The sequence below is a fragment of the Nanorana parkeri genome, unplaced genomic scaffold (genome assembly GCF_000935625.1).
Source record: "Nanorana parkeri isolate BGI_ZX_2015 unplaced genomic scaffold, ASM93562v1 scaffold518, whole genome shotgun sequence".
Classification (NCBI taxonomy): domain Eukaryota; kingdom Metazoa; phylum Chordata; class Amphibia; order Anura; family Dicroglossidae; genus Nanorana; species Nanorana parkeri.
Genome location: NW_017306786.1, coordinates 340,569 through 354,082, shown reverse-complemented (window position 1 = coordinate 354,082; position 13,514 = coordinate 340,569). Strand labels below are relative to the sequence as shown.

At 40.2% G+C, this 13,514-nt stretch overlaps 1 protein-coding gene across 1 annotated transcript in view; it reads right to left on the bottom strand.

The window, feature by feature from the left end:
• Window positions 1-11,712: 11,712 nt before the first annotated feature.
• Window positions 11,713-13,514, bottom strand: part of LOC108790984 (mucin-5AC-like) — a 57,588-nt gene continuing 55,786 nt past the window's right edge. The window contains exon 48 of the mRNA XM_018561343.1: window positions 11,713-12,898. Within this exon, the coding sequence (XP_018416845.1) occupies window positions 11,713-12,898 (1,186 nt within the window). The remainder of the gene's footprint in view (window positions 12,899-13,514) is intronic.

The following is a 13,514-nucleotide window of genomic DNA, read 5'->3' as shown; positions in this document are numbered from 1 at the left end:
GTACAATCCTTGTTTTATTGATTGCATGTAATAAGCTACTTTTTTGAGGTTGTGGATTTGGGGTTCTTGGGGTTTTCATGAGCTGTAAGCCATAATCATCACAATTATGACAAATCACGGCTTGACTTTTCTTGCTTTGCATGTAATGAGTCTATCTCATATATTAGTTTCATCTTTTAAGTTGCATTAGTGAAATAAATGAACTTTGCACGATATTCTAATTATTCGAGTTTCACCTGTATATTTATTGAACAAAAATCATACTTTAAAACAGAGATGTACATATGCTCCTTAAAAATGACAGCTGCCCCCTAACATTTGAATTTTTCTCTAGTCTAGTCTTGGAGCTGGAAAAAGTATCTGTACATGTACTTGTACCGAGTACGGTACTTGGTATCTGAACATCCCTAATCACAAGTAATACGTAGTATCCAATACTTTATTGACTACACACTGGGTAGTAATATTGTATAGTCCAAAATAGCTTGCAGTAAATGTAGTATTTATCTTCTTTAATATAAACTGTTTTACTCATTTTCATATATATATATACAGTATATATATTCCACTCTGAATAGCAGTTGATCAAACCTGTCTATATTCCCCAGACTCTCCCCTTAGAAGCAATATCAGCATCCTTTCTTCTCTGTGGTTTGTGTTGTCTTCAAAGATGAAAGCTTACAGTCATTTACAAAGGATAACAATCAGCTGTGTTAGAACAAACAGTGGATGTGCATGTTTGTTCTTATCTGCCAGGCATACATGTTCAGCAAATGGATAAAGAAGGCACAGACACTCCTGGAGCCAATGTTAGAAAAACTATGAATAAAGATGATATCAGATGAAGGAAGTGGTGACCTCTGAAACATAACATCACCTGCTTTTTGCCTTGGTGATCTTCTTGTTAACTAAGTTGGGTTCTGTCCTCTTACTAACACAGTTGGAGTTCACAATTTTCTTCCTTGGTACCACAGTGTACTATGATACTTGAAAGGGATTAGGAGGGAAATAATGCAAAGGGTGATGCAGAGCTAAAAATTGTCATGTGTTGAATACAGCTATTTATACTGTTATAGGTGTTGAGTACTATGTGACTGCAATGATCTGTGGTCACATTACTAGAACTATAACTTGAATCCGGCTCTCACTTTACAAATACCGTATTTGCCGGCGTATAAGACGGCTGGGCGTATAAGACGACCCCCCACTTTTTGTGTAAAAATATAGGTTTTGGGCTATACTCGTCGTATAAGACGAGTATAGCCCAAAACAATGTTTAAATGCACTTACTAACCTCCTTGGCGGTATTCCCGAGTGTGGCTCGGGGTTAATTTTCAGTACCATAAGTGTTAACCCCGAGCCACACTCAGGATTACAGTCTCTTACCTTGTCCAGGATCCCAGCAGCGTCCTCCATCTTCCGTCCTTCAGCCTTCATTAATACAAAGCCTGCCGTGATTAGCTCAGCACTGAGCCAATCACGGCAGGCTTTGTATTCAGTAAATACAGGCTTTGTATTAAAGAATACAAAGCCCGCCGAAGCTACATACAGTATACCGAAGTATACCCTGCGTATAAGACGACCCCCGATTTTCAGGCGATTTTTTGGGGTCTCAAACCCCGTCTTATACGCCGGCAAATACGGTAATTTTTACTATATTCAACTGTGAGCAACTAAAAACCTAATAAGATGCAATAGGTGGCTCTGGAGTTTGGGAAGTCTCTTATTTTGCTCAAGATAAGACTCAACATTAGATTTAACTTTGAAAACCCCCAATTGAAAAGCTGTCATAGCACCTCTGTGAGAAGGCTCTGATTAAAGTAGTAATTCCTGTGTTATGTGGCACATTACAGTTACTATTCAGCTCCGTTGTGAGGAAAGTCACAGCTTGCAAATAAACACACAGCATGTAAGTTGGGGAATTACTTTCATTGGAGGTTCTCACCTGGGTGTGGAGCTTCTTGATGAATGCCATTCAATACTAGGTGGTGCTTTTAGTATACACAATTGTATTATTTCTTACATCTCATTCATTGCCTGTAACCTAAAACCGTTCATAAAAATACGTGGTGAAAGATTAATCATTGCCACTCAAAAGAGTAAACATGAGACATTTCTAGAAGAATATAAACCCAGTTTATGGAAACTGACATTATTTTAAAATCTTGTAATTTTTTTCTTGATTTATAAACTCCAACATATTATACTATCCACAGAGAGACAACGTGTCACCATCAGTATTTTAATTTCTACAGAATAGTTTAGCAATAATAATTTCCTCAAGACATACTTTTAATTGTGAAAATAAATGTAATTTTATTAACTTTAAGTAGTTTTTTTTATTTTCCTTCTTGTGGACTGTGTGTAAGGTCTGCCTTTTCACTTCATTCCTCACAGCCTTAAAGTAACACAAAACTCAGGAGTAGAATCTTAAAAATGCATTCAAGTATCTTAACTATTAACAAAAATGTATCTTATTTGTGGTGACTACTTTACAACACACACAGAAACCATGGGGAACAAATGTAGCCACCCTCCAGAAGGAAGGACATGATCTTTAGTGTTGATAGGAGAATCAAGTTTCTTGCTCAGCTTAAACTTTGCTATACCCTTGTACTCTCTAAGTTCATCATGTGCAATATATGTCAAACAGTGAGGGCTCCTTCAAATCCAATGAAAATAGTGTGAAGAGGAAATGGCACAAGTATTAACCTGCTCTATAAGTGAGCAGTGTCCAGGTCTAAATGACAGTAGGAGGGGTCTCAGGGCCTTTCTGACTACATCTTGTATAAGTGGATTTCTAAATCTAGAAGGCATTTGTACAGCTGCATAATCTGCAAAAGTAATGTTTGCACCTTTAAAGGACCCCTCTAATCTTTCATTTGCTTTTGCTACACACTATTTGAACTGTAAGGCTGGACAAAATGTCAGCACAAATTTAGAGATGGATTGAGGATCTACAGCCGAGTGATACACAAATAAACTACATTTTTGTTAATACTTAAAGTACTTGAATGCATTTTTAAGACATAACTCCTGGTTTGTGTCACTTTAAGTCGTGTAATGCAATTTCTGTAGCATATTGTTACTATTGTTACTAAGAATTATTGTTACTAAGAAAGATATTGTTACTAAGAAAGATCTTTCACAATTTTGTAGATTGCCTTAATGTGCCTGCAGACTTTCAGTAGTGATTGGTCGTCCATGATAAATACGTCTGTCGGAGATAATTCTAATTTAAGATTGCTCCACAAATGTGCCCAACCTCATTGGGTGAATGTGCACACTTTCTGCTATACAGTGAGAAGGATGAGAACCCTACAGACACCCCTAATGCAAGCCTCTCTTGGAGGAAATAAATAGAAATCTGCTAAGAAAAAAACAACAACTCTACTTTTAGGAGGCTTAAACATGGGAAGTCTGTTGCTGTCAGGTAGGGCGTACAGGCATATGAACTTTCCCAGATCCAACTGTAATTTGCTAGATCAGGGTAATGTTCTTTGATGTCTGTATGTTCCCTAAAATTAAGCCAAAACTTGGATAGAGAGGAGAGGGATCGAACGTCAACCTGGTCACGTCAGGGAGGTGGGTGGGACTTCAATCTGACAGCCGGCTCGAGCAAGCTCTCAAATGCAAACAAAAAAATGAGTTTGCGTGCCAGCCGATGTGGCCTCGCGTGCCAAGCCGGGCACGCGTGCCGGGGGTTGCCGACCCCTGGATTAGAACATCTGTCAGGTTATTATTGCTGTCTGTGTCCCCGTTAGGTAATTTCACATTCTCTGTTTGTCCTGGTGACCGTTATCACTTTAAGTGAAAGAAAATCCTAAATTTGGGGTTGTCATCAGAACAGGAACAGATGGGAAATCTTCCAATGGGTATACTAGTTCTGGTAATCCCTGTCTTTAGAGGAATTTCCTCTCATGTCATGTTGTGGCTATGGGACTTGAAATGAAGGGAAATCTCCCCAATGGGACACGGAAAAAAAGCTGACAGAGGTTATAATCCTCCTGAGCCATGACGTCACAGCTCGCTCCGCCCATTTGACATTCTCAGCTGTCAAATGCTACATATTGCATTCATATATATAAAATGCGTCTATGCTTACAGTATAGAGGCTATAGAGTAGCGGGTAGAGTACAGGCTTGCCATAGCTAAGGTTGCAGGTTCAAATCCCAAGTAAGTCAAATAATGCTTAAAGTTTTTTTTTTTTCCATAAACGAATTTCGTCCGAAACTAATTTAATTTCGGACCCGAAAAACGAAACTAAACTAAACAAATTTTTTTTTTGTTTCAAAACAAAACGAAACTAATTTATTTTTTTGTTTCAAAACGAAACTAAACTAAACTAATTTTTTGCTGGTGCACATGTCTAGTACACACCACCTACTCTATGCCCATAGCTCTCAGCTTGTGTAGCAAGCGCTTGTGTGGTACCGTATCAAATGCCTTTGCGAAATCCAGATATACCACGTCTACCGGCTTCCCTCCATCCATATCTCTACTCACCCCCTCACAAAAAGTTAGCAAGTTAGTTAGGCAGGAACGATCTTTCCTGAACCCATGCTGATTGTCATTAACTATCCCGTTTTCCGGAACAAATTCTACCAGATAATCCTTTATTATGCCCTCTAGCATTTTACAAACTACCGATGTTAGACTGACCGGCCTATAGTTCCCAGGTTGGCACCTAGCCCCCTTTTTGAATATTGGGACTACCGTAGCCCTCCGCCAATCACAGGGGATCCTACCCGTCATTAAGGAGTCCTTAAAAATGAGGATTAATGGTCTAGTTATAACCTGGCTTAATTCCTTAAGTACCTTGGGGTGCAGGTTATCCGGACCCACTGCTTTGTTTGCATTGAGCATTTTAAGTCTTTGTTGTATCCCGGTTTCCGTCAGCCACTGGGGTATCTTTTGATGTAAACTGGGAGTTTTATCATTTGTGTCAAACCCGTTTCCCTCCCGAGTGTATACTGAGGAGAAAAAAACGTTCAGCGCCTTAGCCCTCTCCTTGTCGTTTGTGACTAGCTTCCCGCTTGCGTCCTTTATTGGGCCTATCTGCTCCTTTCTCCCCTTTTTACTGTTAACCTCCCTGGCGGTATGATTATTTCGCTTTCCGTTTTTTTTTTTCGGCGCAATTTTTTTCCGGATTCTCCGTTCCCGCCGGCCCCCGGTCCTGCCGCCTCTCCCGTCACCCACGCTGCTGCACGCGCGCGCGCTTGTGCTCTCTCACTCGCACACTCTCACTGCACAAAGTCTCCACAGCGCCACCCACTGTATATACAATAAATTGAATTGCAGCTTTTACTTTATCCAAAACTAAAAAAAACAGTAGTGGCAGTGATCGAGGAGGCGGGGCCCGACGATCAAGGGGGCGGGGCCCGGCGATCGAGGAGGCGGGGCCCAGTGACGGAGGAGTCGATCGTGGAGGAGAAGGAGGCGGGCAGAGGATCAGGGCTGACAGGTAAGAGGGCTTGACCGCCCGCCTGAGACCCTGCAGAGCCTACCATAGAGAGTCTATGGTGGGCTCTGCAGGGTCACCCTTAGGTGGGCTGTTTGGGTTATCAGGTGGGCGTAACTAGAAATCACAGGACCCCATACAAAATTTTGCTATGGGGCCCTGTGATTTCTAGTTACGCCCCTGATTACTAATATGTTAATGCACTCTCTTTAGCCAATCATGCTACAATATTTAGGTGATATCCATTTTTTTTAAATTTAGTTCATGTTAGTACCCAATCGGGGTATAGTAGAAGAGTTTGGTATGTAGAGTTTTTAAGTATTTAATCTGTATTTAAACTGGAATGCCTTGTGTAGGATTTGCTGTATGATATGTCATATTGTAATTGCTTTACCAAGCACATTTTCTTACGACTTACAGACAGATTTTAGACTGTTTTTCTGATCTAACACATTTATATAAAAGAAAAATCAAATTTTACCAAACCAATGGTAGTGCATTTAAATGTCTAATGCCTGACTGATTAGGGTTATAGGTGAAGTATCAAACATACACACCTTGATATGTTTAATTAACCCAACTGTTCAGTGCAATGTAATTCTGAATTGTTCAATCATTTGCTGTCAGGTATAATTAGATTTTGTTGTTAATCAACACAAAAGAATAGGAATCCAAACTGCTCTGTGGGAATTCCTGATTAACAGTGGCTTTCCAACCACTGAAATTAACACTAATTGTACAATTGGTTATTATTATAAAAACAAAGCATGGAAACTAAAGTTGCCTATAAGCATGACAGAACTTAAGCCCCATCCTGCCATTTGCATTGAGACAGGCAAAAGTTAATTTGTTTGTAGGCCCCTCCTTGACCTTGGCAGATGTTCCCTGGCTGAATCTTGGCATATAGATGATCGAATAGTTTATGGAGTGATATTTTGAAGACCCTTTGGTTTGAAACCAGATTTAAGCGTCATTCACAACAGCTGCATCATGTTGATATGTACTTAAATAAAAGTGCTGTTATGAAATGGTGCAGTTTTTATGATTAACAGTTTTGCTCTTCAGTGTGTAATGGGTTTACCTGCATTGCACAAAGAAGCATGTGACAGTAAGCAAAAAACAGTCTTGCATGTTGCATTGAGCAGTTGGCTCTTCAGGTCAATTCAAACAGTATTTTAAACACGCAGGCTAGAGAAGTTGTATAGAGCCTGACAAATCTCACCTAATACACCGGATCCAAAAAAAAGAATAACAATAATAGGCTGCAGATTTGATACCCTAACTTTAAAAAATTGTGTAAAGTGCATTCAGGTTATCAGTAAATCCAATACAAACTGTTTATATAGATTAGGGACGCCGACAATTTTTCATCTGGAGATCTACTTTTCAAATGACGAGCTCAATGAGATCTACCAGTGAAAAAACACCTGCATTCAGGGGCGGGAGGAGGCGTGGTGGTGCATTGAAGTCAATGGCACCCCAGCCAGGCACCGCAGGCAGGCCCCTCGCCCACACTGCGATTGCCTGCACCCGGGACCCAGGCACATTAGTGCCTGCGTTCCAGTCCGGTGCGATCCGCAAAAATGCTGCCCTGTCCTCCTGCGGTGGTCATGTGGCCAACGTTGCACATGAGGAGAGGTGTCCTGCCCCTTTCCATCTGCAGCTTTTGACACATTCAGCCGGCAGCCACACGAGCCTGCGTGCACAAAGTCCTCAATCTCTGTTCTAAATGAATGGGAAGCACAGAGGCTTCCCATTCATTCAGAAACTGTTTTACTATCATCCAGTTTCTGAATGGGGAGGAGCCTCTGTACAGAGTGCTTCTCCCCATTGAGAAAGTCATGAATGAACAGGAAGTGATGTAAATCACATCCTGTTCATTCATAACTGGGGACACATAGTACTATGTGTCCCCATTTATTTACAAGCACTGGAGTGATCAGCTGAGCGCTCCAGTGTTTGTCCTGCACAGAGGATCGGTACATATCACTGATATGTACCAATCCTCCGCCACTTGGCCACGCACACGGGGGCTCAGCTTCTCCGCTGGATCCCCGCTGCTCTCCCGGGCAGAGGCAGCAGGGGATCTGAGGAGAGGTAAAAGAAGCGCTGCAGCCACGGGGGCAGCAGAAGAGGGAGTCACAGAACTAAGGCCGAGCAATGAGGGGAGAGAGAGGCGCCGGCTGCCAGATCCTGGCCGAGCATCTCTCTCTCTCCTCACTACTCGGCCTTAGTTCTGTAACAGAGGCTGCCTCCTCCGCCACCAGCTGCAGCGCTTCATTCACTTCTCCTCGGAGCCCCGCTGCATATAGATGGGGAGAGCAGCAGGGATCCAGAGGAGAAGCCCCAGGACATTGCGATCTACCAGTGATCGCTATGCGATCACTGGTAGATCGCGATCGACATAATGGGCACCGCTGATCTAGATAAATCAAAGAAGGAAGATTTACATAGTGTCCATTTAAACATGCAGGCATGCTCATTGCTTTTTTGCCATATAAGCCTTAGGAATTTAAAGCAAGGCTTGTACAACAATGAAGCAATGGATATATCTACATTGTTGTATATACTATACATGTAACCACAGGCTCAACTCTGATACTTTGGTGGCCTAAACCATGATATATCTAGCATAGCATGCATTGCTCATAGACTTTTACATCCTTAGATATATACTGTATGCAATTAAAGGCTCTGCTCTGCTACCTTGGTGGTCAAAGCCATGATAGATTTTCTTGTCCACAATGCAGATTAAAAATAGTTGAAATTTGAATGGCCTATAGACATGATGGGACAAAATAATAGAATTATTTGTACACTTATATTAATGCAACACTAATATTTTTTGTATTGTGTATGTTATTGAACCAGGAGATGTGGAGGCAGTTCTTTTTTTAATTTTTGGCTTTTTCTTAATACATTTGTGTATTATTTTGTAATTTAGTATACTGTACTCAGGTTTTTCTATCTGCCTGATCTGTACCCCTCCTCCCCAGAGTGGTCATTTAGATGTGAAATCATTATCTGATCTGGCCATAAATGACCACATGGGGTAACAGTCATCTAATGTCTGTGAGGGCTGTTGCCTTTTTGGCTAGCGAGATAACATAACTGATAATAATTAAGATGCAAGTTTCCAAAGTACGAAGATGCCAGTTATTCCAGTTTTACCCATATGTTTAGCTGAAAGACTGGATCTGTTTCTGTGTTGCTACAACATACCTCTCCTGTAGGCTAAATGCAAACAGTAACCTTAGACAACCATTTTATTTTTTAATAAAATTAACAAACAAAATAATCTTGCAGTAAATCCAAAAGTAAGTTTGCAGTAAAGAAAATTATGAAACTATACGCAGACCGCTAAATGTTGCCCAATCTTAATTACATTCAGGAAGATTGGTGACAATTATATGTCTATGGGCAACACCAGCCACAACAAGCAGATATCTCAGGATAATAGTATTATTTGTGATGGAATGTTTTATATGTATGCTGGTAAGAGAGGTGTAAAAGAAAAAAAAACAGTAGGGATGTTAGGAGGAACCCCGGAGTTTAAAAAAATGCATGGCACCCCCCCAAAAGTCATACCAGGCCCTTTAGGTCTGGTAGGAATTGTAAGGGGAAACCCCACTGCTCCAAAATTAGGGAAAAAAAACAGTGCCCCCTAAAATTCCCATCCAGACCCTTAATCCGGGCACTGGCCTGGCAGGGCAGGAAATCGGAGAAAAGAACGAGCCATCTGGTCATACCAGGGCACATGTCCTCAACATGGGGTGGGTGCTTTTCCAAAAGTCTGAGCAGTTTATTTACCTTATCTTTAACCTTTTAGTGAATGAGTAGGGGTCCAAGTACCCCTTACTCATTCACAAGAGGGGGTGGCATCTGGGTACCCCCTTTATAAAAGGAGGTACTCCGATGCAAATAAGCCCCCTTCCCCACAGACCCCCACAACAATTGGGCCAGGGTTGTGGGGATGAGGCCCTTGTCCTCATCACCATGGGGACAGGGTGCTTTTGCCCATGTTGAGGGCATGTGACCTGGTAAGGCACAGGGAGGGGGGCACTCTTGCTCGTCCCTCCCTTTCCTGCCCTGCCAGGCAAGTGCCCGGATTAACGGTCTGGTTGGGAATTTTAGGGGGGACCCCATGGTTTTTTTCTTAATTTTTTGGTGGTGGGGTTCCCCTTAAAATTCTTACTAGACCTAAAGGGCCTGGTATGACTTTTGGGGGGAACCCCGCACACTTTTTTTTTCAATGCAGGAGTCCCTGCTAACATTCCTACCAGACCTAAAGGGTCTGGTATGGTCTGGGAGGGGGGCCCTCACGCCTTTTTTTTTTCTGTTCACATGTCATTTTTTCCAAGCAGAATACCGCTGAGCTATTCTGCTTGGTACCACCGTGGTACAGAGCAGAATAGAAAATCAGTGGAAATAGTTGGCAAAAAAAAAAAGGGTTGAAAAAAATTTAAAAAAATAGTAAAAGTAAAAAATAAATAAATATTTTATAAAAAAAAGAAAAAATAATAATAATACGTGACAGCTAGCTCCGCCCAACTGTTTCCTATTGGCCAGCACCTGCCAGAGTCTTCTAGCAGGTCCTGGCCAATGAAAAAGAACTGGGCGGAGCCGGCCGTGATATGCCGTACAGTAGCCCTTCTGTTCGACTGAACCGAAGGGCTCCGGCGACTGAAGAGAGCCAAAGGATCAGCCGAAGCTACGTCTGGATCCTTTGGCTCCTATGTGAATAACTCCCTTAATAAAAAATATGTAAAAAAACACTATTCATTATCTTGAAGAATTAAAATCTTTTGGTATCTTAAAAACAAAATGTCAGTTTTTTGTGATGTGATCTCAGCAATACATCATGATGAGTTATCATGTATCGATTTGACTGATGAAACAAAAATATGAGATTGCTTGTGGATGCTTATATTGTTATCAGATAGTATATATGTATGTGCCCAGAGCTAGTTCTAAGTGTTAACTTCAACTGAAAGTTCAGTAGATTTTACTAAGGTTAAAGAGGAACTTTACCCATATATATGAAATAACAAATATAGCTTTAGAAATGTTTGGTAATGACAATCTACAATCACATACTTCTAGATAATTGCCGGCTTTTTATTCTTTGCATATCTTGTTTCTCTTTTCTTCCTCAGTCTTCTAACAGTGGCCATTTTAACTAGGGACAGGTTACTAGATCTCCCTTTACTTCCTGGAACTTTGACACATCATCTGACTGATTAGGACATGTGGCCATGCACATCATCTCAGTGGAGGAAAATGCCTTTCCCTGAGATCTCATAAGATTACAGATGAGATTTCCCAGCAATGCTCTGCTGATGCAACCTTCACAGGATGCAACGCTTGGGCACATTACATCACTAATGCACAGGAGGACCAGGAAGGGGACAAACAGTAATTGTAACTAAATGAAGAATATGTTTATGTAATTAATGTAAGATGATTTCATATCAGAATGCAGAGCTGCACACAGGTGATTTTTAGTGAAAGGGGGCGAAGGTTCGCTTTAATGATGTATAGAATAGATATATCATAAGCACAAATTTCATATGACAATTATAAAAAAAAACAAAAGGGTAACTTGCTCAAAATATGTTTATTAATCAGTGTTAGAAATATTTGTGATGACATTTTCAAGTACAGAAGTGAACATTAAGGTTTACAAAGAAATCTTCCCCAGCACACCATAAGTTAGGTACCATAAGTTTAGCTATAAAATTAGAAGACATTAGTTATATAATTAAAAGATAAATAGACCCAAAAGCAAACATGTAATATTTTGCAGCCTACCAGTCACTAGACATCGTGGCTGCATTAATTTCCTTTTTTTAAGGCTAAGAACATTTTCAGCAAGTATAGGAAATACCTGTTGATCTTGTCAGAAATGCAGTGTCCTTTTCACTTCTTGTAAACTAAACTGGAAGCACTAATCTTACATTTCACTGTAGACTACATATCTGAGCGTATCCACCCAGAGACAGAATATGTGTTATTCACAGGAATAATAGGTGAAAATAAAGGAAAGACAAATGAAAAACAGGAAACTAATGCAGCTGATACATTTTAGGATTACAATATGTTGCATTTTTTCTGCATTTAGATATCCTACCATTCGCAGTAGGAAGCATTTTTGTACTTTTTGCAATGTGTACTTATGTGTGACTAGGTTATCAAGTATTAATATGACAAATAAAATATTTTTTTGTACATTGCCCATAACAATTTTAGGCTTATTTGCCAACTCCTGACAATTTGTTTTTCTTGATATTTTCTGTGGATTGCTTTGATGTCTTCTGAACGTTTTCGGTGCCCTGAGGAACTTTTACAAGTTTTACACCTTGATTGTTGTTTCCTGGCTGTGCAGTTTTGTTGGGCTGTGATGCTGATTTGCTTTTGTCCTGTAAATCTTTATCTTTGTTGTCCATGGGCTTGTTTGCATTGTCATTTGATTTGCTGTCATTGGACTGCTTCATGACTTTTTTGCTCATGGACTGTTCTGCAGTGGTCGTTGTTTTCTCTGTGATCTGTGATATTGGCTTAGACCCATGTGTCTCTTCTGAGTTACTGTCCTTTTTACCCTTTTCAGCTGCCATGTTGTTATTAAACTGTTTTGTCACTTGAATAATTTTTTCATTTGGCTTGGATACCGGTTTGGTCTCTTTTTTCTCATCCGATTTGTTCTCTTTTTCCCCACTTTCATTAGACTTTAACTTCTTACTGTCTTCCTTTTTCTGATCTTTTCTGTCTGCAGCTTGTTGGACCTTTGTCACCATTTTGTCATTGGTCTGTGATATTGGCTTAGACCCATGTGTCTCTTCTGAGTTACTGTCCTTTTTACCCTTTTCAGCTGCCATGTTGTTATTAAACTGTTTTGTCACTTGAATAATTTTTTCATTTGGCTTGGATACCGGTTTGGTCTCTTTTTTCTCATCCGATTTGTTCTCTTTTTCCCCACTTTCATTAGACTTTGACTTCTTACTGTCTTCCTTTTTCTGATCTTTTCTGTCTGTAGCTTGTTTAACCTTTGTCACCATTTTGTCATTGGTCTGTGATTTTGGCTTAGCTCTTTCCTCTTCGTCTGATGAATTTTGCTCAGACTTTTCATTTTCGGTGGACTCCGATCCATATTTTTTGTTTTTTGTATGATGATCTTTTCTGTCCTTGGGTGATTTTGAACCCTTTATTACTTTTACGGTGGTTTGTGGTATCAGGTTTGTCACATGAGGATCTTCTTCGCTTCCTTCCTGTTTTTTTTTATTGCAAGTGGAGTCAGCACAGGAACAGCTCATGACATTGATAAAGTTGTATTTCATTATCTCACCATTTGGACAGCTTAGGTTAATGGTTACCATTTCTGTTTTTGTCTCTTGACAGCAACCACATTTGTGCTCTATAGACTGGGATTTCTTTGAGTACCTGCAAATGAACAGAATATGCAATGAGCATTATTTTATTCTCAATTACATATGTAATAATATAGCTTTAAGGTTTGCTGAACCTATGCACAAAGGAATGAGGTTAGGCAAATGTTGCCCAATTATATGGTCAGATCTGATTGAGGTAGAAAGCAGTAAACTTTGTGATGTTAGAATATATGTCTGCCTTGAAGTGTAGGTTCAAGTCAACCAATTTTAAAGCTTTCTTAGATGTAGTGGCTGAATTAGTTTTCTGTTTCCATGCTTTGCTTAGTATTTTTGTGAATAAAACACTTCCTGTCCCTTCATGTCTACGCTTTTTTTTCCCTCCACTGTATCTATGGTATAAGTTTTTGTAGTCACACAGGCTTGACTTTGAATTTGCCTTTGTTCACCTCCATTGCAAGGTGGATTAATGGGGCTTGGAGTTTACACATAAAGATAATGTTCTTTTTGCTGTCTTTTAGGGTCACAGGAATTAACAAAGACACTACATTTCTAGCAAGATTAGCAGGTATTTTCTGTACTTGCTGAAATGCTCTTAGTCTGAAAAGTAAACACTAACACAGTCACCACATCCAAGGACTGGAAAGCTGCAACATATGACATTTTTTTTT